The sequence below is a fragment of the Myxocyprinus asiaticus genome, chromosome 2, assembly GCF_019703515.2.
Source record: "Myxocyprinus asiaticus isolate MX2 ecotype Aquarium Trade chromosome 2, UBuf_Myxa_2, whole genome shotgun sequence".
NCBI classification, from domain to species: domain Eukaryota; kingdom Metazoa; phylum Chordata; class Actinopteri; order Cypriniformes; family Catostomidae; genus Myxocyprinus; species Myxocyprinus asiaticus.
In genome coordinates, this window is record NC_059345.1 from 63528794 (window position 1) to 63554552 (window position 25759).

The window sequence follows — 25759 nt, forward strand, 5'->3', positions numbered from 1 at the left end:
TGTTGGAATGTGGTCTTATAATCTTGTCTTTGACACACGATAATTTTTTTTCTTATATGCCAAATGTTAATATGAGTGGATTGTCTCTCTCCACGTGGAATGTGAATGGGTTGGGGCACCCCATAAAAAGAAGGAAGGTTATTTCTCTTCTTAAATGTAAGAAATGTGATATAGTGTTTCTTCAAGAAATGCACCTTTCTCCGCAGGAAGCTGAAAACTTTGGAAAGATATGGGGTGGGCATTTTTTTTATAGCGCTGGCTCGAGTAAGAGCAGGGGAGTCATTACTCTGATAAGGAAACATTTACAATTCAAATGTCTCAAATAGAGTAAAGATAAATTAGGAAGAGTCATTATTGTTTCAGCTGAAACAATATTTGCATGTGTACTCGGACTTGGCCACAGGGATGTTTGTTGGGATTGGGAGGGGGGAAGGTAAATAATGGGGTTTAAGGGGTGTTTAAGGGATAATGGTTGACTCTCTATATGAATGTTTTGTTGTGTTATGCGTCATGCTTGAGGAGCAACCAATAAAAAAGTTAATCTGAAAAAGAATGGGAGCAAACAGCAGCAATAGACTGGCAATATATGTCAGAGAAAAATTCTGCACCTATTTCAACTCAGCTCATTGAGAATTGCCCTGGCAACACTCTATTGTATAATAAAGATGCAGCTGAACAAAACATATTTAAAACTTGGCTCAATTTATTTCTTTAACTGTTTATATAGTTCATATGCAGATAGCAAAATTATTTTGGCCTGAATCTGGCTGCATTCTGCCTATGAGTTTGGCCCACATAACAAATGGAATTACGGTCCAATATTGGCCCAAGAGCCACATACCGTAAGTAAGCCAAATCCTCCAAAGAAAGAGGCCAAAACTCAGCCACACTTACTTCGGACTACAGGATGCATGAAGCAAATTTCGTCATCAGCAGAGTGCGTGAGCACTGAATGTGCACAGCCCGATTTATCTAACTGTGCATCTTTGAACGTGCAAAATACACATGTGCCTGGAGTTATTTGCACTAATTTTTGGGTGCACAAGGTGGCAACACTTACATTTTGAGCTGATTTAATCACCACTAAACATCAGGAGATGAAGGTAAAAACAACAACAGTGGATGTGCAAGTAAAGAGCGCATGTGTGAGGAAGTCAGGAGATACCTGCATTTATGTAACTCAAGTCTGAAGGAATATAAAGATATCTTTATGGGTCTAAACTCATGAATAGAAAGTCTGGTGTCTCATAGCAGTTGTAACGCATATGCGTTATATGGAGTATACTTTGACAGACTCGCATGGAAAATGGAAGTATACCTAGGGCTTAATCCTGTCCTCCCAGTATGCAGCCAAAACTGGACCACAACTGTGCCAAAATCCCCAGACATCAGCCAGAAAATAGCCAAACAATTTGCCGCTGCTGCACCAGAACTCAGCCACAACTTATCCTGCTGAAATTGAACCACAATTATGCCAGAACCCTCAGATGTCAGCCAGACAACAGCCTAAACATTAACAATCCGATTAAAATCTAAAATATGAAAGGGAGACCTACCACTTTTTTCCTGTTTCTGGACACAATTGGAGGTCATTTTCTATAGCAGTCAATGAAGATAGGTCATCAATAGGGAGGAGGCTTCGATCCAAATCATCATCAAATGTGACTTCTCTAATACTACTTCCTTAATATCTTGGACCATCCTTGTAATGTTACTTTGTTAAAATAAAATATTTGTATCGCTCCGGTGCGAAGAGCCGCGCACGTAAATGTGGCAGAATTTTGGGTGTACGAACACCGCTTGTGCTCCGCCTGTGCGCTATTAGCCAGACCGCCTGCGATTTGCTGCTTTTTGCAGCAAATGCCGCATCCCGTGCTGCATTTGCTGCATTGACATAAATCATAATTAGGGCCATTTGATTAATATAAGTATGAATAAATGTATGTATTAAGCATTTATAACATGTAAGTTAAAATGCTCACTATTTGGCAAATAATTAACGTTGCCCTTTTTTATGTTTTTATAACTGCATATCAATGATTTATACTGCATTTGTAAACGATGTATTAGTCATTAATGAACTCCATAATGAAACACTTAACAAAAAGAACATTAATATGATGTGTGACTATAGACACACGCACACACACGTTCACTTAGATATCTAAAATGGGGACATACAGTACCATAGATTTTATTGTTTAACTAATTATAATAACTATAGACTAACCCTAACCCACACCCTAAACCTAAACCTAACAGAAAACGTTTTGCATGTATAGGTTGTTTTTCCAAATGAGGACATCCCAAAATGTCTCCAATAAGAGGTTTTGTCTGATTTAGCTCACTTCTGGTTACAAATTTGTCCCCAAAATATAGCTAACGTAGCACACACATGGCTACTGACTACTATCTCTCTCTTTTCGTTTTTCTCCCCTCTCCCAAGATCTCTCTCTCTCTCTCTCTCTCTCTCTCTCTCTCTCTCTCTCTCTCTCTGAGGGCTGTAATTCAAAGTGTCCACCCACCTCTCTGCAGTACACACACACACACACACTCACACACACACACACACACACACACACACACACACACACATTTCATTATAGTGTCTCACCATATATAAAACCGGATTGCTGTAGCTGAATGTGTGTGTGTGGCCATACATGTATCATTACCCAAGACAATCAGCTGTGATCTTTAACACACCACCTGTCTACAAGAAGACAGATTTTCTTTGTATTCTTGGTGGTTTCTGCCAAACAGAGAACTGAGCCTAAATTATCCAGTCACACTCACGCACATGCACACACATACACACAAACAGCACAAAATCTGTTTTATTAGACAGTAAAATTGCTGGTTGTGTGACGTAATCTATACAATCGGATTGTGTTTATATGTATATTTGTGCAGTTTGTATGTGTAATCCTTTATAACAGAGTCTAATTTGTGTTAACATACAGAGGTTGATCAGGGTAGATCAGAGTGTGTTGCCATGGTTTCCAGTTGGAAACCTTGCTAAAATTCCATGAGCATAAGTGTGTGTGTGTCTGTGCACTGCATGAAGGATAGACTGTGGTTTTCTGCCTGTGTGACTGTAAGCTTTAGGAAGTTATGTTTGAGGATAAGTTGTGGTTCTTGCTGTATGAAGAGGTCAACTGCTCAGCAGTCACTCATTGTGATGTTTGTGTGCATATATATGTTTTCTTTAGGATACGCGAGTTTATCAGTTGAGACAGCTGGTGTCTTTGTCATACTGTCAGTTATACTAGTGTCATTCTGCAACTAAAGTTGTTGTTAGACGTCTAAGGGACCAAAGTATATGTTCTTACGTTTAATAACAGTACAGAATAAACAGAATGGAATAAAATGCAGGAGCCTCAATAATTTTTTTTTTAAGTCCGCTTCTTAAAACTTGATACTGCTTCAAAGTGGTGCTCACGGCTCGAGACGCTGTCAGTGAGGCGCATCACAATGGTCAAAGTGTCATTTTTTAACAAAAAATTAATAAAAATAGCACACACAGAAGCAAGAACGCATACTGGTTAACGGGCCCCTAAGATCAGAAGAGGCTTTGAGTAATGTCAAGTGTGAAGCAGAAATATCTGAAACATGTCAACATGTTCCTCTCTTCTCAGAAACAATCAGGCCTGACACACACAAAGAGGAAAACCAAAGGGCAGAAGACAAAGACTGGAGGACAGTATAGAAAGTAAAGGCAGTTGAAAAGAAAATACACAATGGACCCATTACCTATGGATTCTACAACAGTGGATGAGTTGGTGGATGCCTGTATACAATCTTTCGGTGAGTGAAAGACTCTTATGTTTCAAACTAAAGTTCAGGAAGAACATGTACATGTAAACACAAATAGAGTTTTATAGCCGAAAAGTGCAGCTGAGATAGTGGACTAGCATACTTGCTGTTCATTCGAAAACTTTGTTGGTTGACCAGCATGGTCTTTCTGGTGTCCAAGGAAGTCACCAGAATAAAAAAAAGAAAAAAAGAAAAGTGGTTTTAGTAATGTTCTGTGATGTTTCTGGTTTCAGACAATGACGGCACAATAAAAGGCTCCTCATTTGTGAGAATGTTTCTGATGATGCATCCTTGGTACATATCTTCCACCGAGCTGGCCAAGAAATTGCTGCTAAAATATCCTTTATTTACAAAACACACACACACACACACACACACGTTCATTGTGCTAATGTTGGAAGCAGCAATTCTTTGTAAGCAAAATTTTACTTGACCAATAAATTTCAACTTCATTGGATAAGTTAGAACCCACAATTTGCTGAAACCAGGGACTAGAAGCTAAATGGTTTTCATTTTGGCTTAGCCTGAGCAGCTTCTTTCCAAATGGTCACCAGTTGCAAAAAATAAGGTTTAAAAATAAAAGTACACTGTAATAATAAGCTTTGTAATGAAATAACAATGACAACCAATGAATCTTTGCTGTTTTTTTTTTGTTTTTTGTTTTTTTCAGAAACAGAAGCAGTTGTTACCTAAACATTTTATTTGTGTTTACATTTTGTATTTGTCTACACTACAATTGAAAAATCATGAAAAAATTGAAAAATCAAGAATAAAATAGGCTTCATGCCATCTATCAGGTATTCTTGAAAATAGTCTAAAAAGACGAAATAATATAGTAAAGAATAGAGAAAAATATTACACCTAAAAAGAAAGTGTCCATAACAAATGCTGGTCTTCCTGTTTCAGTGAAACACTTACAATTGAAGTGAATGGGGTCAATTATGGAGGGTTTAAAGGCAGAAATGTGTAGGTTATAATTTAATAAAAGCAATTACATTAATTCTGTTAAAACATATATAATTTGAGCTGTTAAGTTGTTTAAAACAGTGTTTCTCAAACTTTTTTGAAACAAGGACCCCTTTCATAACCCCAAATTCTTCATGGACCCTCACCCCACCACCACCATCACAACAAATATTATATTATTTACTATAAGTACAAAAATTATCTCAGTGAGTTCCAATAAAAACGGCCAGGTACTGCTGTATATGCTGCACTGCTTTTGTGTCCAAAATGTTTAAATTACATTTACATCCAGCGATTATACAGCAATTTACAAGTGAGAAATACAACAATACAAAAGATTCAAATCAAAGACAGAAGAAACAAACACCATATAATGAAGTTAGGGAGACAGTCTGTTGCTCAGCTGAGGTTTTAGCACCATCCGCAGGATTAAACATCATGGAGAACACCACAAAGCTCAAACAGTAGCCTACTGACTTTTTCATAAATTATTATAATTTCCCCCTATAGTCAAAGCATGAGTTTAAACATGAGTAAAGCACCATATTCTTATGAAGAAAAACAAACAGTTGAGGACTGATTAATACATTTTTATTTGTTACAATAATATCACATTATTGTTGATAATTAAACAACAGTAATAATACAATAACACAATTTAATCATTATTTAATGTTTCAAATTATTTCATTGTTAACTGTCACTTTTTGCTTTTCTGCAAATAAAAGGAAGGAAGGGAGAATAAAAAGTTTTCATAAGTAGGCCTATTCCTACAGCTCTCTTCCTTTCGGCAGTGGATGGGACGCGATTCATATTCACATAAAGGACAGTTACATGGAAGTGAAAAAATATATATATTCTACATAAATACAATGAAATTACCTAATATTGACCACTATTAGACAGATGGTATGGTTAAAATAAGGGACACTGTGTGAGGTAATATATGATCGTTTTTTACGTAAAGTTGGATCGTCAATTGTCATATTATACTAACTTATATTATGACAGTAGCATACTTTATCTAGCAAGATTAAACAAAATAATTAAAAGTATATACAGTCAGAAATGGGGAGCTGTGGCTTGTGAAGAATCATACTCATTGTGGTCGATATAACTTAAAATACATGTTGTTAAACCCCTTCTTCTTTTTACTGGATGGAGCAACAGCTCCGTGTCTCATTGTCAGATGGATATTGTCCAATGTCATCCACAGAAACTTCTGTAAATAATATGTGTAAAGTGATATTCATTCACCAATAAGAGAAGTTGCTGTCACCATGGAAATAGGCATATTTCCCCACACTTAAATTTGCGGTCCAGAATCTACAACTTATAGCCTATAGGCTGTTTGGTTATATTGTTCAAAACTTCTGTTATGTTAAATCCAAAACCCGTAACGCCAAACGTGAACAAAATACAAAAAAATTAACTTGACGTAACTTGACTTGACTTGACTAAACTTGACATGACATGAACAATCCTACAATGTCACATTCACAATACCTGACAATGGACATGGCAAACATGAGACACGACAATGATAACCAATGACAAGACAGAACTGATAACAAGGTGACAAGACAATAAACCAATGAAAGCAAGACATATGAACATGGAGGGAAACATGAAATCACATGACCAGGGAACCACAAGACATGAAACAGGAACAGGAACTAAACTTTCAAAATAAAAGACATGAAAAACATAAACAAACACACACAACCCTGACATATCCCCCCAACTAGGGGTGGCTCCCGATAAACACAAAAGCACAACACAAAGTTCAAGAGGGAGCTGGGGGGGTGGGGGGTGGTCAGTGGCGACTTGAAGTGGTTACGTGGCAGGACATGGAAGCATGGTGAAACAAGATGTGGGGCATGGTCTGGTGAAAACATGGCATGGAGCATGAGACCAGGGCGGAGCCTGTTGGGGGTGGAGCCATGAGAGGCTTGAGGGGCGGAGCCATGGAAGGTGGAGCCGTGAGAGGCTCGAGGGGCAAAACCATGGAGAACTGGATACTCGGAGAGTAGCTGAAGACTTGAAGGGCCAGGCTGGAGCCGGAGGCAGGGAGGACCAAGGCGGCGCCGGAGGTTCGGTGGAGCAAGGTGGGGGATCGGAAGACTGAAGACTATTTTTATGTTTACGGTTTGGCCCCACCTTTGATCAGTATATTGATTGACTAATAATAAATTTCACCACAGCATAGCCTTCTCTAGTACAGAATCTGCCGTGGTTGCCGCAGTCAGCACTGGACAGTTAAACCCTTCCCCTCATAACAGCATGAGGGATTTAAAGAATTTTGGCAACAGGAACAGAATAATAACGTTATTAACCGATTACCAGCATTTAAAAAGCTTTGACACAGCTTTTACATCTTTTCATAAAACAAATACTATGGCTGTGAATTGATACAATTTTTTAACTTATTAATTGCACAGTTTTCTGCGATTAATCATGGTACATTAAAACAAAAACTAAGTATATGTATACATGCCATAAAATCAATTGACATGCTGTGATTAAAAGTTGGGCAAAATCTTCTGCCATTCTCCAGTGGACTTTTTTAGTAATAGAATCAAATGGGCACATTAAATTTGTATCAAGATTTATTGGCAAGATAAACTTAAGTGTACATTGCCAATGCATTATACACACAGATCTAAAACATATTGAATTCTGAAGTTTAATTAGCTTAAGTTTAAAATTTCAAAACGATTATTTTCTCTGGCTGACGTTCAATCTCTATCACAAACACGCTGGCTCTCTCGTGTGTGGTTTTGTGTTTGACACTGGTTCAGTTGAGAGTGAGTGAGCGTTTTTGGGCGATGCAAATGTACAGCACCTTGTCCCTATCTCTCCCACACCTGACTCACCATTTGCAGGTGAAGTCTCTATTCTCCGTACAGTAAATACGCTTCCTTATTTATTATGTCCAGGAACGTACGTTGCGTTTAATGAAGAAACATTCACTGCTCCACACAATCAGTTTCTGTGCTAGGATGTACAGACGAGTCAAACGTGTACCTCCTGGAAATTTATATATATGCCAATTTTAGCCACAGGAAGTGGGGAGAAACATTAGTGAAATTTCAGGAAGTGAAAAAACAAACAAACAGATACTGCATTAAATGCATTAATTTAATGCGTTAACATGTCAACTATTAATCACAGAAATTAACACATTAAATTTTCCAGCCCTAACAAATACATTTAAATGCCAAGGCCTTGTTTAAGGTGTATTGTTTTCTTTTTTTCTTTCTTTTTTTTTTAGGTTGTGTGTTCTGTTGTAAAGATTAGCTGTAAAATTCTGGTGTAAAATTGAAATGTAAAGCCACTGTGTAAAATGTATACTTTACACCCTTAACAATCATGCAGGTCACAAGAGGAGGGCAGCACTGATGAGATCAGAGCCAAAATATGCCACCTCGTAAAGTAAGACTAGTCCTTTATCTCTCTCAATTTCTCAATGGTACAGATGGGGAGGTCTTTTTCTTTTCATCCACTATTTGCCCTAACAATTTCTCCCTCTCTGTAGGTACTGGATTTCTGAATTTCCTGTAGAGTTTGATCTGAATCCTGCTTTGGCTGACCAGATTAAAGACCTGAGAGAGAACCTGAACTCTGGTGGCAATGAATCCCAGGGTCAACTTATAGATGTAGAGAGTGTGTAAGTATATACTCATGTATGTACACTCATACAGACATGTTCATACTCAGGTTAAGCAAACACATTGTTAACCCAAAAATCTAAATTCTGTCATTTACTCACCCTCATTTCATTACAAACACGTTTGGCTTTCTCTCGTTCATAGAACACAAACGATGAATTGAAGGAATATCCTAGCCACTCTTTTCCATGTAATGAAAGTGAATGAGGACTGGGGCTCTCAAGCGCCACAATGAAAACAAGAATTACAATAAAAGCGTCATAAAAGCAGTTTATACGACTTGTGCACTAAATACTGAAGGCCCGGGTATACTTCGTTATTCTGGATCGTGCCCTGCCGACCGTATTCAAAGTATACTCTTTTGACCACGAGCGAATACGAACGCGTTCGACGCATGCACACTACGACTGCTTTGAGATACTATTTTAGTACAGTCAATGGCTGGCACATGCGCGACAATGCGTATTGACAAGGACTTGCATCATGCATTCTGTGCATGGAGCGATCAGCCGAAGTATACTTTGGGCTTAAGTCTTTTTGAAGTCATACAATAGCATTTAGTGAGGAATAGACCAAAATGTTAAGTTTTCCCCTCCAGTGAGCTGTTGACCACTGCGACTGGTTTATTGAATTGAAACTGATTAATGAATCAGTCAGACCGCTTTTGTGTACTGGATCAATCAATCCATTGAAAAGATCAAACTTAAATGAATCATTTGTGAAAGAAATGAAAGAGGATGGTAACTGCAGCTGTAAGCTTAAGAAGAAAAAAAAGTGTCGTAAAAGTAATCATTACGACTTGTGTGCAATATTCTAAGTCTTCTAAAGCAGTGGTTCCCAACCCTAATCCTGGAGTACCCCCAACACTGCACATTTTGGATATCTCCCTCTTCAAACACACCTGATTCAACTCATCTGCTCATTAGTAGAGGCTCCATGAGCAGAATTGGGTGTATCAAATAAGGGAGACATCCAAAATGTGCAGTGTTGGGGGTACTCCAGGACCAGGGTTGGGAACCACTGTTATAAAGCCATATGATACTTATTTCTGAAGAACAGACCTTAAACTCAAGTCGTTAATTACTGGAAATCTTGCCCTCTTCCGTAGCTCCAATCTTATTGACGCTTTTGCAAGAATGTGGCAAAATCATATGGGGTTGGAGCAACATGAGGATGAGTAGATGATGGAGATTTTCATGTCTTATCTTGAGGGACGTCCTGAGACACTGTTAGATGTCAACAATGTAGTACTGTATGGATGAATAACAACTGTATACCCCCCCCCCCCACCTCGCAGGCCCTCGTATAAATGGAAACGGCAAGTGACCCGGAGAGTTCCATCAATGTCAAAAAATAGAAAAATGTCCCTTTTATTTGACCACCTGGACCCCTGTGAGCTTGCTGAACACCTGACTTATCTGGAGTACAAATCCTTCTGCAAGATCCTGGTATGTTTGTATAGTCATTTTAGGGTTTACATCGTTACGTGATCATGGCAACAAGGTTGTAAAATCAGATATAACTTTACACATATAAGGTTAGTAAGTGATTTTATGACACTAAAATCATGTTAACACACATATTGTTTTATGTCTTTACTGGCTATACTTTTGATAGACCCCATTCACTTCATTGTAAGTGCCTCACTGTAACTCAGATTTTTGCCTTTTTTTAAGAAAAGGAGGGACAAGTCAAGATAATTGTTTGTGGTAATCAACATTATGACACACATTCTGTTGATTGAGCTTAATTTGTATTGAACCCGGAATTTTCCTTTAACATGTAAAGACAACTGTAAGGGAGCCATTCTTAGGTTGATTCCTAGAAAATGGTTGAACAGCCTGACCAGTTTCTTCACGTTTGATCTGAAACCATTTGTTTTCTGTGTGTGCCAGTTTCAGGATTACCACAGCTTTGTGATGCACGGCTGTACAGTGGATAACCCCATTCTGGAGAGGTTTATTACACTTTTTAACAGCGTCTCGCAATGGATTCAACTGATGGTACTGAGTAAACCCACCGCCCCACAGAGAGCCGCTGTGATTTCACAATTCATACAGGTCGCACAGGTCGGGAAAACTTAATAAAACTTCCTGTAAAACTTTATTACAGTGTTTTTGTTTGCTCATGGGGCATTTTATCTGGGGAGGCAAGGGAAGCAGTGCCCACTACAAAAATTCGGAGAAAAAAATAGACAGTACAGAAATACAGTAAAATAAATTGATGAAATTCAAGATCAAACAGTGTGTAAATAAATTTTTCTAAAGTGACGCCACCCACTTGGCTGATAATGCTATAAGGGGGGCCCCTCCATAAGGTCAAAGAGTGTTGACCCTATGGAAAAATAGTGTTACAAAATGAAACATCCCAATATCTGACCCAAAACCTGTAAAACACTGTTGAGGTTCTGGTGTACAGTTTTAGTAGGATGGCAGCTAGTCCCATGTGACTCGTCTCTTGAATTTTTTAGAAGCGCAGTGGGGCTCCATCACCCCCTGCTCGTTCCTCCTGATGATCCCTCGTTCTCTTCTTTCCTTTGGGCCCTGAGCTCTTCCTCTTCCAAAATATCACATCCACCCCCACTACATCTCTCTCTCTTTCTTTCTCTTTCACAAGGGTTTTGTCCTTTGCTGAAGCCTCTGTTTACCTTTGGTTCTCTCTCTCTCTTTTTGTAATCCTTTCCTCATTCATCTTCCATCACTAGTGTCATCCTAATGAGGTCTATTGGGGACTTGTGTAGTCTCTAGGTAAATATTCCACTCCATCAAGCGCTCTGTTTGTTCTGTGTTGTAAACTATGCCGTTACTATTTTACTGACTGAGAATCCGCTTCCAACGATTCAGAATGAACTGCAAACCGATTCACACCATTTTGCTAACCTGTTTGAGTAATTCAAAAGATCCAACTCAAAAGATTCGTTAACGAATCGGACTTCGGTAGTTTTGATTCTAAACAGCAGAAGGAAAATTCTAGATAAATTGGTGGGAGCGAATTTCAAATCCTGATAAGAGGAAATGACTGGGGTGGTTCTGCCTCAAGCATTGCTAGGTGAGTATTGAAATTACTGATACCCTTTGTGGGCCCCTTAAGATAATTGAGGACCCCTAGGGTCCACCAGACTGATGTCACAGTGAAATTGGAAACAGTAGGTTTACTTCTCTTTAGCTAAAATCAGTCTGTGCTTACCAAATTTGAAATACTGCCCCCAGTGGCCAAAGAAATAAGTGTTGTTGGGCATATGAGCACGTGTGAGCTCCTTTGTCTGGGGGAAATGTCCACAGAGGGGCACCAAATGCGTGCTGTGAACCGAGTTGTTTTCAGCTGTACAGGCTGTAATACAGTGAAGAGGAATGTATACTGTATTTTATAAACTGAACCCCTCAACTCAAATCCCAAACCTAAACCTAACCGTCAGTGGAGTAAACATTTTATGTTAGAGGGGAAAATGCAACCTCCGAATCACACTCGTCACTGATTACGCGATCACGATTATTTCTTGGTTTCAACGCAGGATCCGAACTCGGGTCTCCCACACTGCTGACGTAACGTACTTCCGGTCATGACACAAGGGAAGGTAAACATGCTTGGGCCGATGCAAAAATGTCTGATTAGATATGCCACTTGTCAGTGAGTCGGTGTAATGTTGCCGATCCTAGGATGCACAAACTTCCCGTGTGATCATGTTGGGGCCATTACCATATTTCAGCATCAGAATATCGTAGAGACATGGGGATTGATTCTGCTCAAATTGAAAAGCATACTGAGTCCCTTTGTGGGCACCTCGGGACCTGGGATCTATCTGTCTTTCTGACTGTCTGTCTGTCTGTCTGTCTATCTGAGGATTTATCTTGCTACTGAATGTGACAGTCTGTCTAACTATCTAGCTAGAAAGCTAGCTTTCTGGATGTATTACTCTAATGTCTGTATAACCATCAAACGGTAAACTTTTAAAACTAGTTTAAATTTTCACTCCCTGTAGAAACTACTGCAGTTGCAGAATTTTAACACTCTGATGGCAGTGGTCGGCAGTCTCAGTAACAGCTCCATCTCTAGGCTGAAGGAGACGGAGGCACACATCAACAATGAGACCAAAAAGGTAAATACAACACATGTACATCAGACCCAACACTTGTATATCGGACACAGTAGTGCATGAGACACAACTCCTGTACGTCAGACACAACACCTATACAGGGCACTACAAAACCTTAACATCAGCCCTAACACCTATTTTTCAGACCAATAACTGTAAATAAGACCTAACACTTGTTCATCAGACTATCTCTCTCAGATCTTTAACAGTTTGGTAGACCTGGTGACCTCTTGTAGTAACTACAGTCAGTATCGGCGACGATTCGCTGAGTGCACCGGATTTCGCTTCCCAATTCTGGCCGTTAACCTCAAGGACCTGATAGCTGTTCATGTCGCTCTGCCGGACTGGATGGACTCAGAGAAGACTCGTGTCAACTTGGCTAAAACACAGCAACTCTATGCAATCCTTCAGGAACTAGCCCTTGTGCAGACCACTCCCCCTAACATTGAGGCCAACACAGACTTGCTCAATCTGCTCACGGTGAGTGTGTGTTTCAGCAGGAAGAGAGTGTCTAAGTGTGATTTAGATCAAATTGGCCTGTTGACTGTGTTTGTGTGTATTTCTGTGTTAAAACTTACATAATACTGCCAAGTTTGAGAATATATATTAATTTCTGCTTTTTATTGAGTTAAAAAAAATAAGCTAATGCATTAAATAAAGCAGCAGCCCTGCTTTAGGGGAATATTTTTTTTATTGAACGGCTCTGACACAACCTTTTTTATTCTATAAAAGCTATTTTTAGCTTTATGTGTATGTTTTAGCAAATTATGCATATAAGTAACATCATAGAGGAATAGCAACAGTGTTTAAATTTGGATATCTGAATTACAGATATTCCAGCCTGCCATATGGTAGGTGTATATCAGTATGTTGTTTTTCTATCAGCATACAGAGGAGAATTAATGTAATGATAAAATATTTCTTGTCATCTACAACAAAGTGTCACATAATATGAAATATTATACTCCAAATATTGCTCTTGAGTAGAAAAAAGCTTGCTCACAGTCTCAAATCAAAGTGATGTCTGAGTGTGTGTGAATTGTGCTTTTGAGTTGGTTCTTGAATCAGTCAAACCGTTTCACAAATCGGACTGAATGATTCTTTAGACAGAATGTGAATGATTTAAAAAAGTTCTTATCCAGTAATCTTAAACCACTGGAAAGATCATGAACATTCATAGATTAAAAACAAGTGTGAGAATCTTTTGCTTTCATTTGAACCCATTTTACATTCCTGTTCAGTAATTTATTTCTTCCTCTCTACGGACCTTCTAAAAAACAACTAAATTGTTCTGAAAAACAAACAAACAAAAAACATCTGCTAAATGAATGTATATATATAGTTAACGACTACATTGTGAAATTTTTTTATTTTTTGAGACGTTACAGACATTACAGCTGATTTTCTGTAAAACTGAATAAATAATTCTTATTGCATTATACATTTCTGAATCTACAGTATGTACTGATTGTCATTGTCCCATATCTGCCAAACATGTTGAGTGGTCCAAACATCATCTGCAGCCTGAAACTGAACTTTTGTTCGGATTTTAGGATTAAATGAACTTAGCTGCATAGAAAGCTATAGGATGCTCCCTTGCTCCCTATTTAGTGAATGACTTAACCTCCAGTGTGCTGTCTGTCTTCACTGGTCTCAGAACAGTTTGAAATGCACCTTATTTTCATCCTAACTCCATATAAAGCCTCTGAAAGCAAAATCTTTCAGCTTTTGGATGATCCCATTTATTCTCAATGTGAAAATGCACAGTAATATAGGAAAGCATTAACTAATGTTAATGAATAGAATCGTATTGCACAGTGATAACAAAATAAAGTATAACAAAATGTATATTAAAATGCAAAATGACCCACAGATGTGCTAATGCTGAAAGTTATTCAAAATAAATAACATGTTTTTTCTACTTTTGAGGGAATAATGTCCCAAAATCCTCGTATGTGGACATCATGTTCATCAGGATACTGTCGTAACCTCCGTTCCCTGATGGAGGGAACGAGACGTTGTGTCAATGTAGTGACACTAGGGGTTGATCTTGAGAGCCCGAGACACCTTCAGATCTTTGAGAAAAGGCCAATGAGAATTGGCGAGTAGAATTTGCATGCCCCTCCCCCCTACATATGGGTATAAAAGGGAGGCTGGAATGCGGATTCATTCAGATTTTTGCACTGAGGAGCCGAGACAAGGTCCCGGCCATTACAGCGGTGTAGTTCAGCCTGTGGCAAGAGGGACACAACATCTTGTTCCCTCCATCAAGGAACGGAGGTTACAACAGTAACCGAGACGGTCCCCTTCTGTCACTCACTCTACGTTGTGTCGATGTAGTGACACTAGGGGTCCCTATACGAAACGCCACAATGGCTGAACTGTGTTACGTGAACTGCCGATGCAGGTGTAGGCAAGCTACTGTGAGCGTAGGAACAGATGCACTCGGACTGCACATAGCCTCCCCAGACGCCCCAAAACGTCATGTAATTCCCAACAACCCTGAGGGGGGGAAGGAGACGTATCTAGTATGGGAGCAGGCCACGCCAGTCGCGGCCTTTTATCTCTTAAGTTTTTCTCTCCACAGAAAATTAGATTCGGCTGGGGCCTTTAAATGCTCATAAAATGCACCGGGAAAGGCTTTCTTTTCCATTCCTATTCTTTCAGGGGGAAAAGATCCCGCAGAGGCCACACCCTGCCCTGAAGGGGAGGGTAAAAAAGTGGCGAATACGTCATATGGGCCTATGGTCGCACATGGAAGAGGCGCAGCGGTAAGTCCTGCCCTTCGTAGGGGAGGAGCTCACAAACGCATTAGGTGGAAGGTGACGGGCGAGTTGCGACATGCGACAAGAGCGTAAACCGCCTTGGTGGTTTATATAAGCCACTGTCGTCATGTTGTCCATCCGGACCAACACGTGCTTGCCCTGGATCAATGGAAATAACCTCCGCAGGGCAAGCTGTACTGCCAGCAACTCGAGGCAGTTGATGTGCCAACGCAGGTGAGGTCCTGTCCAGGAGCCAGCGGCTGTGTGCCCGTTGCACACGGCACCCCAGCCTGTCTTGGAGGCATCTGTCGTAACCACGATGTGCCTGGACACTTGCTGTATGGGGACTCCAGCCTGCAGGAACGCAAGGTCTTTCCAAGGGCTGAAAAGGCAGTGGCAGGCAGACGTGAGAGCCATGTGATGTGTGCCGCGGCGCCATGCGTACCTCGGGACTCGGGTCTGGAGCCAGTGCTGTAGTGGTCTCATATGCATCAACCCAAGCAGCGTGACTGCCGCTGAGGATGCCATATGCCCCAGGAGCCTCTGAAAGTACTTCAGTGGGACCAACATTTCCCGCCTGGATAAGTTCAGGCAGTTCAGCACCGACTGCTTGTGGTCACATGTGAGGCGCACTAACATTGACACCGAGTGTACCTCCATAGAAAAGAGATGTTCTGAACCGGGGAGAGCTTGCTCTTTTCCCAGTTGACCTGAAGCCCTAAATGGCTGAGGTGCGTGAGCACAAGGTCCCTGTGTGCACACAGTAACGCTCGAGAGTGCACTATAATCAGCCAGTCGTCGAGGTAATTGAGTATGCGAATGCCCACTTCACTTAACGGGGCAAGGGCTGCCTCTGCAACCTTCATGAAGAAGCGAGGGGACAGGGACAAGCCAAAGGGCAGGACCTTGTACTGATATGCCTGACCGTCGAACGCAAACCGTAGGAAGGGTCTGTGTCGAGGTAAAATCGAGACTTGAAAGTACATGTCCTTCAGGTCTACCACCTAAGGCAGGCCGACGACTGAGGAGGAGGGCCTCTCAGGCCGTCCTCGAGACTCGTCACCATCGGCCGGCCGGGGATGTGGTTTGTGTGATGCAGCAGGGCACGCGAAGGTGGGGGGCCGCGTTCATGAGGCCCAGGCTGCAGGCGCTCGATGTCCGGTAGCCGTGGGGATGGCGACATTGAGCACTAGCGGTGTGACCCGAGGAGAGAGGAAACTACTCTTTTTTTTGACAATGTGGGTACCGCAGCCCGTACGGGGTGCGGCGAACAGAAAAGAAAAAGGGAACAAAAGATTTTCCTCCCGGCCCTCCACCGGGGATGGAGTGGTCTGGCTACCAGCTCCGGAGATCCCGCAGACGTCTCGATCCTCGGGTTTCCCATCTCAGGGGTGCTTGGGAGCTCTCCTGGGGGTCTTCACGGCTGGCCGAGAAGCAGGGGGTGTCCCTCTCCTGCGGGGGGCTCTACGCCGGTGCCAAGGGCTGGGCTCGGGCTGGGGCAGAGCCGGTTGAGTTTTTGTCGCTGCAGGGGGATGCCCTCGGCGAACAGACGGGGTGTGCACTCTTGAGCCGCGTCGGGGCAAGATGTGCTGAATGGCCTCCATCTGTTGCTTCACCACCGAGAACTGCTAGGAGAGGCCGACCTGAGAGATGGGCGCATTAAGGAACCGTGCCTTGTCCGCGTCCCTCATCTCGACCAGGTTCAGCCACAGGTGGCACTTCTGGACCACAAGCATGGACATCGTCTGCCCGAGTGCGCGCGCTGTGACCTTAGTCGCACGGAGGGCAAGATCAGTCACCGAGCGCAGCTCTTGTAGCACACCGGGATCAGAACTACCCTCGTGTAGCTCTTTCAAAGCCTTGGCCTGATGGACCTGTAAGAGGGCCATGGCGTGCAGTACGGAGGCGGCCTGACCGGCAGCGCTGTAGGCTTTTGTCGCCAGAGACGATGTCGTCCTATAGGCTCGGGAAGGGAGTGCCGGGAGACTCCGCCAGGTGGTGGCGCTCAGTGGGCACAGGTGTGCCGCGATTGCCTTATCCACCTGGGGTATCGCGGCATAACCCTCGGCCACCCCACCATCGAGGGTAGTGAGAGCGGACAAACTGAAGGATCGGGTTCGGGCAGCGAAAGGTGCCCTCCACAATTGCGTCAGCTTGTCGTGCAGTTCCGGGAAGAAGGGGACTGGAGGGGGACGTGGCCACTCGCCCCCAAAATACAATGTCCATGCATGTGTATGCGGGGTCGCACGAGGCTGAAGGTGCACTCAGTAACTTTTGTCTTTGTGTCATCTTGGATTAACACAACTAAAATCAATAGTTTTCAGTTTTAGATGCCATTGTAAAAATTTAGTATTCACAGTCAGCCATGATGACTTTAATCAGTGAGTGAAAGTGTCAAAGAACAGGACGGTTACTGAGATTAAGCATGTAGTATTCAGATGGTCATGTGATTCTAACATGGCAGCCCCCGTGTGCGGACCCTCTCCATGTAGAATAAAACAGCTTTTATATGGTTACTGATATGACTGGAGTCTTCATTTTAATGTGAGTGGTCATGATTTCCTACATATATTGCATAATTACAGTTCATGTCTTTAGGAGTTAAACTTTTTTTGAGGAAAAAAGTACTGAGTGCACCTTTAATGTATAGAACCTTTTTTTTTTAGTGTTACCATTATAATGAGCTGTTCTGCAGACAGGCTGTAAACATGCCATTTAGTTAACAGCAATCTCTAAATTTTCAGGATTATACATGTAAGAAATAATACATGTATAATGTTTGCTAAAAGTGTTTATACATTATTTCCATGCACTGTATCCTGAGACAGATCTGCTTGTGTCTTATGTATAGGTCTCATTGGATCAGTACCATACAGAAGAGGAGATTTATCAGCTCTCATTACAGAGAGAACCCAGAGCTGCAAAACCAGTGGTCAGTTTTCGAGCCAGTTAATTGTCACATTCCAATTTGGTTCAATTTAGGCATTTTTTCATGTTTGTTTTGCTAGCCAAACAATACAATACATTCATTGCAATGTACATAATGTTTGTTTATAAAGAAATTTTAGAGTTACACAAGTACAATACATGTGCAGTATATGTTCAGGGGATTAGATTTAATTCCTCCTAAATCAATATAAAGCTATCTAACAATACATGCAGTAGATTGAAAGTAAATATTATCATGTCTTAAACCTGTGACTTTGTTTATGATTGGTGGATCAGAACTCAAGTTCCTCCCCCAGCCAAGCTCCTAAACAATCTTCGATGATTGACGAGTGGACAGCATCAGTGAAGCCTAAAGCTGATCCTGCTATTATCAGCAAACATATCGAGAAGATGGTGGATGTAAGTGAAAAAAACAAAAATTCTTATTAAAGGAATAATTCACACAAAAATGAAAAACTCCCCCTCATTTTGTTTCAAAACACCATAAAAGGATGTTCCATTACATGAAAAAGTGTGGCCAGATTTAAAGGCAGCATAAAAGTAATCAATATGACTCCAGTGGTTAAATCCATGTCTTCAGAAGCAATATTATAGGCATGGGTGAGAAACAGATCAATATTTAAGTCCTTTTTTACTTTAAATCTCCACGTTCACTTCCCCTTCCACATTGTTTTCTTTTTGGCGATTAGCATTCATTGTGCATATCACCACCTACTGGGCAGGGAGGAGAATTTATAGTAAAAAAAAAATGTAAATATTGATCTGTTTCTCACCCACACACATTCTGTCTTTATGTGTTTTTTGGAGCTTCAAATTTCTGGTCATCATTCACTTGCATTGTGTGGACCTACAGAGCTGAGATATTGTTCTAAAAATCTTTGTTTGTGTTCAGCAGAAGAAAGAAAGTCATACACATCTGAGATGGCATGAGGGCGAGTAAATGATGAGAGAATTTTCCTTTTTGGGTGAACTATCCCTTTGATATCTCACTACTGTGTTCTGAATCGATAAATAAACGTATTAACTTTAAGTGAGATTAAATAGCCTACCTTGGGTCAAATTAAACAGTCCATACTGAGGTTACATGTTCATTTAGGAATGTGTATAGTAGTCTAATCAATAGCATGCACCTCTCTGTATTTATTAAAGACACAGCAACAGGATCAAATAGTAATTTGGATCATTATTGTAACATTCCATTTTAACTATCTAAACACAAAGGAGTTACATAGACATACATTAAACAAGAACAATTGTTTGTCTGCCAATATGGTGGGAAGTAGCAGATGCCAAGGTGTGATTTGTCAGTAATAATTTAAAGGCCGACCTTAGTGCAGGGTCAGCTGTGAATATTTGGTTTCACTCATCCTAACTATAAATTTAATAATTAAACAAAACAATTTTATTTATTTAAAACTCCCTCCAGCATGTAAGATTCACCAATCTGTATTCCTTTCTTGCAGTCGGTGTTTAAGAATTTTGACACGGACCGTGATGGGTACATCTCACGTGAAGAGTTTGAGTGCATCAGGAATAACTTCCCTTATCTCAGCAAGTTCGGAGAGCTTGATAAAAATCAGTAAGTATTTCAAAGTCAGACAAGAGTGCTGTCCTCTACATACCATCCACCTGGTGCTGGTTGTCAGCAAATGTTGTGTTTTGGACACTGGTCACCAGCTTTGATAGTGCTGTCCCTTCTAGGCTGCATTATTTGCTTAACCAGCAAGACTTCCTTGGTCAACCAGCTTCACCACAATGACCATGCTCAGCTGAGTTGCTGATTAACACTACTGTATGTGTGGTATTTTAAGATTTAAAGATGGTTGTGTTTCTTTAAAAATATATGAATCAGTCATTGGCAATTACAGACATAGGTAACCATAACTGGATTATATGACTTTACAGACAGAAGACTTTGACATTGGAATTTTTAAACAGACCACCAGAGACTCTCTGTAACAGCTGATCTGCAGCAAACTCTACAGCCATCAAATGCAGTACAGGGGACTGAAAAGAGTGAGGACTGTTATAAGTTACGGATGATTGTGATTATGTGAGACCTTAATGGTGTAAAAATTCAGATGGAAGTAGATAAAGGTGTAGCTATGTGCCTGATTGCAGAAAAGCTGTACAAGCGGAGGTTTAAAAAGTGGAAACTACAGTCATGCGATGTGACATTGAGAACATACAGTTCAGAGTCTATTGAACTGATCCTTCGCCAAGCCTTGCCTTAAAGCTTTTCTGACCAATCCTGTCTTAGCAACTGTTGCCCCGCCGCCATTTCTCTGACAAGCGCTTGCATATTTACAATGATAGTCTACGGGAGTAATGTGTGTTTGAGCAGTTCTAAGTGGGATTTTATCGAAATGATCCAAAAATTTAAAAAAATGTTGTTGCTGGGTCACTTGTAATAGTGACACAAGGTACCCAGAGAGGATACACACAGTGTTTTTTCTTTCTTTTAAAAAAAATCTTTAAATAAATCTTGAGAACAGCATGTTATGGATTAAAGTGTGTCATTCCTCATTCCCAAATGACTCTAGGAAACCTACATTTCCCCCAAGGTAAATTAAAGCTATTAACTTAACATTTATTAATTTAGGTATTGATTCATGACTTAGTAAAGGTGATAGTAAATAAGGAGTTCACAACATCAAAATGAGTGTGTTATGAGACGTTATAAACAGTTCTTTTCACTCACACTGTTATGTTACTAATGAGGTTTGTAATTGCTATCAAATAACATATTTTTCTCTTTTCAAGTGAATGTGATAATCATTTGCCTCAATTCTGATATACAGTCTGCACAGTTTTCAAACAAATTACTGTGTAATTTAACTATTTATTTTACAAAAAACGTCAGATAAATGTGTGTTTCAATGTCACTCTTCATTCCAGCCCACTTAAAAATATTATCCATTCCGTTTATGAGAATAATTTGCCAAAAACCGTGCCGTATACGGCAATCTCCCATTCAGTCCTATGGGAAGTTCTGCAGAGCTTGTCAGAGCGAGCAACCATAACCAAGGGGGGCGGAGCTTAGCAAAGAGTCAATTACTATGTGAAGGTACAGTGTGTGGAACAAACAGAGGAGTTGGTTCTATTGGTATCAAAAGGGGTGGGACCTACCTTGATGGTTCTAAATTGGATTCACATTTTGAAGTTAGATTGATCTAAAATGCATCAGTTGATCAACCCTGTAGAGCAAATCTGTGAAAAATACTCCAATGTGTTAAGTGCAGACAGAGAGGCAATTACAGGGACCAAAGCAAAATGTTTTAAAGCACAACCTGTAATCTGTGCGCTGAGAGAAGCTGTCAACAGACAGCAGGATAAAGCCCAAACTATATTTCAGTTATACTTAGGTTTCAACAACATAACGGAAAGCACTGCGATGGAATGCAGCTGCACATAGACACTGCTTTGAAGGGATGCATGAGTGAACAGGACATTCCATTTTACAAATACATCCTCCTTTCATTACTCGTTCCCTATCTGTCACTCACTTGATGTTGTGTCGATGTAGTGACACTAGGGGTCACTCTTGGGAGCCCGAGACACCTCTGGTCTTTGATAAAAGGCCAATGAGGCAATGGTATCACTCATTCAGATTTTCTCTTCGGAGCCGAATGGTCATGCTCACTGAGCTGAATTCTCACGACTGTTCATTCACCTCTGCTGAATCTGACGGTGCATTTCAGTGCCTTCTCCCTCCTCTGCACTAGTGCACTGCAGAGAACGCCCCTGGATGCTTCTGCAGAAAAAAGAGAGTATATTTTCCTGAAAGAGTATATTTCTCTAAAAGAGCGGCACACACAGAACGTCTTTTTAAAGACGCGTCTTTTTAAAGATGCCTTTCCGACTGTGTGTTATTCCTGGTTGCGGTCGTTACCTCTTAACTTCAGACGGTCATGATCACTGTCTTTCGTGTCTGGGCAAGACCTACACGGAGGCAGCGTTCGTGGATGGTTCATGTTCTCCCTGCGAGAACATGACCATGGCAATGTTGCGGTCGCCACCCCAACGGCTCCCCGCCTCGGTCCTTCTACCTACAAGTTTGAGGCCAGCGCGGCTAGCACTGGGGGTGATTTGGGGACCCCAATGGGACCGCCTCCGCTGGGTACCCCCCAGTGGACCTCCCATTCCCCAGCACGCTCGTCTGCCCCGATCGGGCTTCCGGATGAGTCCGCCGGCTCGTCTCACGGCGAGTTCGACCTCTAGTTCGTAGCCTGTGAAGCTGATGAGCTCTCAAGCGCAGCATCGGAGAGCGGACTTGTCCAGTCGGAAACAGAAGCCTCAGCTGGGCTCCCCCCTTCGGGGACGATTGCCCAGTCACAGGCTGATGCAGGCTTTCCCGGGTGGCCACTCAAAGCAGCCGCGCCTCGCTCCAGTGCCTTTCTTCCTGGAAGTGCACGAGGAGCTGACAAAATCGTGGGAGGCACCTTTTACTGCCCGGTCCCGATTTCTTAGTCCCCCCCCCACTACCCTCGATGGCGGGGTGGCCAGGGGCTATACAGCGATTCCCCCGGTGGATAAGGCGCTCGCAGTGCACCTATGCCCGCAGAGCGCCGCCACCTGGCGCGGACGCCCAAAGCTCCCGTCCAAGCCCTGTAGGTTCACGTCGTCCCTGACGGCCAAGGCCTGCAGCGCTGCTGGACAAGACACCTCTGCCCTGCACGCCATGGCTCTCCTGCAGATCCACCAAGCCAAGGCGCTAAAAGAACTGCACGAAGGTAGTTCTGCCCCAGATCTGATGCAAGAACTCTCCGAGTGACGAAGGTCACGGCGCGGTCTCTCGGGCGGACGATGTCCACATTAGAGGTCCAGGAGCGCCACCTTTGGCTCAACCTTGTCGAGATGGGTGAGGCTGACAAGACAAGATTCCTTGCTGCCCCATCTCCCAGGCTGGCCTGTTTGGTGACACCGTCGAGTACTTTGCCCAGCAGTCCTCAACGGTGAAGCAGCAGATGAAGGCTATCTGGCATATCCTGCCCCGGCACGGCTTAAGATCCCCCACCCCGTCTGCTCGCCGCCAAGGGCATCCCCCTGCGGTGACTGCCCCTTCGGCCCTGCCCCGGTGTGGAGCCTACCGCAGGAAGCAGACGGCACCCGTCTCACGGCCGGCTGCCAAGAACCCACGAAGGTCGTCAAAGTGCCCCTGAGATGGGCGACCCAGGGTTGACGAAACCCACTGCTTTGGAGCTGGTAGTAAGACCACTCCATCCCCCAGTGGAGGGCCGGGTGGAGAATCTTTTGTTGCATTTTCATTTGATTTCGCCACATGCCCAAGTGGCTGCGGTACCCAACAGTTCAGCAAAAGAGCGGTTTCCTCCTTTCATGGGTCACATACCCAGTGTGCATGGTCGTAATCACGACCACCATCCACCTTTTTTCCCTTGCAGGATTGGCACTCCAGCGGCGGTCTCCCCGCCCCTGCGCGCAGAGCTGTGGCACACACCCGCCCCCGATGTGACAGTCTCCATGGGTTGTGAGGACAGGCCTCTTCCTCCCCCTTCCCAGGCTGTTCCGGGGATGGTCACAAGGAGCCAGGTAAGTGCTTCGATGTCCCTAGACTCAGCATGGCCACGACATGGTGTGGCACCTTGAGCTCCGCCCCGCCGCGTGGCCCCACCTGCCGGTACGTCCGACGACGTTGTCCCTTTGTTCCCCCTCGCGCGGAACTTGGATGCGTAGCTTGCGCTTTACAAACCGTCGCGATGGCTGGTCCAGACCGTCCGACTCAGCTATGTGATTCAGTTCGCCAGGCGTCCGCCCAGGTTCAGCGGTATCCACTTCACCCTGCTGAAGGACGAAAATGCTGCTACCTCCTACGGAAGGGTGCGATAGAACCTGTCCCTCCGGCCGAGATGAAGAAGGGGTTTTACAGCCCCTACTTCATCGTACCGAAAAAAAGCAGTGGGTTGCGGCCAATCTTGGACCTGCGAGTACTGAAACGGGATTTACACAGACTCCCGTTCAAGATGCTGATGCAAAAATGCATTCTGGCGAGCGTCCGGCATCAAGATTGGTTCGCGGCGGTAGACCCGAAGGACGCGTACTTCCACGTCTCGATTCTACCTCGACACAGTCCCTTCCTGCGGTTTGCATTCGAGGGTCAGGTGTATCAGTACAAGGTCCTCCCTTTCAGCCCGTCCTTGTCCCATCGCGTCTTCACGAATGTCGCAGAGGCAGCTCTTGCCCCGTTAATGGAAATGGGCATTCGCATTCTCAACTATCTCAATGATTGGCTAATCCTAGCTCACTCTCAGGACATGTTGTGTGCACACAGGGACTTGGTGCTCTCGCACCTCAGCTGATTAGGGCTTCGGGTCAACTGGGAAAAGAGCAAGCTCCTCCCGGTTCAGAAAATCTCTTTTCTCGGTTTGGAGTTGGACTCAGTCTCATTGACAGCACGTCTTACGAACGAGTGCACACAGTCGGTACTGGCCTGTTTGAAGGCATTCAAACAGAAAACAGCGGTTCCACCGAAACCCTTTCAGAGGCTCCTGGGGCATATGGCATCCTCAGCGGTGGCCACCCCACTCAGGTTGATGCATATGAGACCGCTTCAGCACTGGCTTCAGACTCGAGTTCCGAGATGGGCATGGCACCGCGAGACACATCGCGTGGCCATCACGCCGGTCTGTCACCATCTCTTCAGCGTTTGGGCCGACCTCTCATTTCTATGGGCAGGTGTTCCCCTAGAGCAGGTCTCCAGGCACGTCATGGTCATGACAGATGCCTCCAAACCAGGCTGGGGCACTGTTTGCAATGGGCACGCAGCCGCCAGCTTATGGACGGGCCCGCGGCTGCGTTGGCACATCAACTGCCTCGAGTTGTTGGCAATTCTGCTCGCCCTGCTGAGGTTCCGGCCATTGATCCAGGGCAAGCACATGTTAATTCGGACAGACAACACAGCAACAGTAGCATATGTAAACCGCCAAGGCGGTCTGCGCTCTCATTGTATGGCACAACTCGCCTGCCGTCTCCTCCTCTGGAGTCAGCAGCAGTTCAAGTCGCTGCGAGCCACTCATATCCCGGGCGACCTCAACACTAGTTCTGCTATAGTAGCACACCACGACACAGTGGACGGTAAGTCCTTAGGGAAGCACGACCTGATTATCAGGTTCCTGAGAGGCACCAGGAGGCTGAACCCCGCCAGACCGCACCTCGTTCCCTCATAGGACCTCTCTGTAGTTCTTCAGGGTCTACAGAGAGCCCCCTTTGAGCCTTTACAGTCAGCTGAGCTTAAGACACTCTCTTTTAAGACTGCCCTCCTGACTGCGCTCACTTCCATCAAGAGGGTAGGAGACCTGCAAGCGTTCTCTGTCAGCGAAAGGTGCCTGGAGTTCGGTCCGGGCTACTCTCACGTGATCTTGGGACCCCAACCGGGCTATGTGCCCAAGGTTCCCATGACCCCTTTTAGGGACCAGGTGGTGAACCTGCGAGCGCTGCCCCAGGAGGAGGCAGACCCAGCCCTGTCGTTGCTGTGTCCAGTG

At 43.3% G+C, this 25759-nt stretch overlaps 1 protein-coding gene across 2 annotated transcripts in view; it reads left to right on the top strand.

Moving 5' to 3' along the window:
* Nucleotides 1-25759, top strand: part of LOC127453081 (RAS guanyl-releasing protein 2-like) — a 135627-nt gene that overhangs the window by 53229 nt on the left and 56639 nt on the right. Inside the window, exons 2-12 of one of the 2 annotated variants that reach the window (XM_051719153.1) lie at nt 3639-3807; nt 4050-4152; nt 8161-8217; nt 8321-8452; nt 9751-9901; nt 10349-10522; nt 12433-12549; nt 12745-13026; nt 18163-18243; nt 18537-18659; nt 19724-19839. In XM_051719153.1, coding sequence (XP_051575113.1) covers nt 3741-3807; nt 4050-4152; nt 8161-8217; nt 8321-8452; nt 9751-9901; nt 10349-10522; nt 12433-12549; nt 12745-13026; nt 18163-18243; nt 18537-18659; nt 19724-19839 — 1403 coding nt within the window. In that variant the 5' untranslated portion in view covers nt 3639-3740. Of the gene's footprint in view, nt 1-3638; nt 3808-4049; nt 4153-6820; nt 6891-8160; nt 8218-8320; nt 8453-9750; nt 9902-10348; nt 10523-12432; nt 12550-12744; nt 13027-18162; nt 18244-18536; nt 18660-19723; nt 19840-25759 lie in introns of those variants that run through there. The other variant, XM_051719146.1, reaches the window with a different exon arrangement.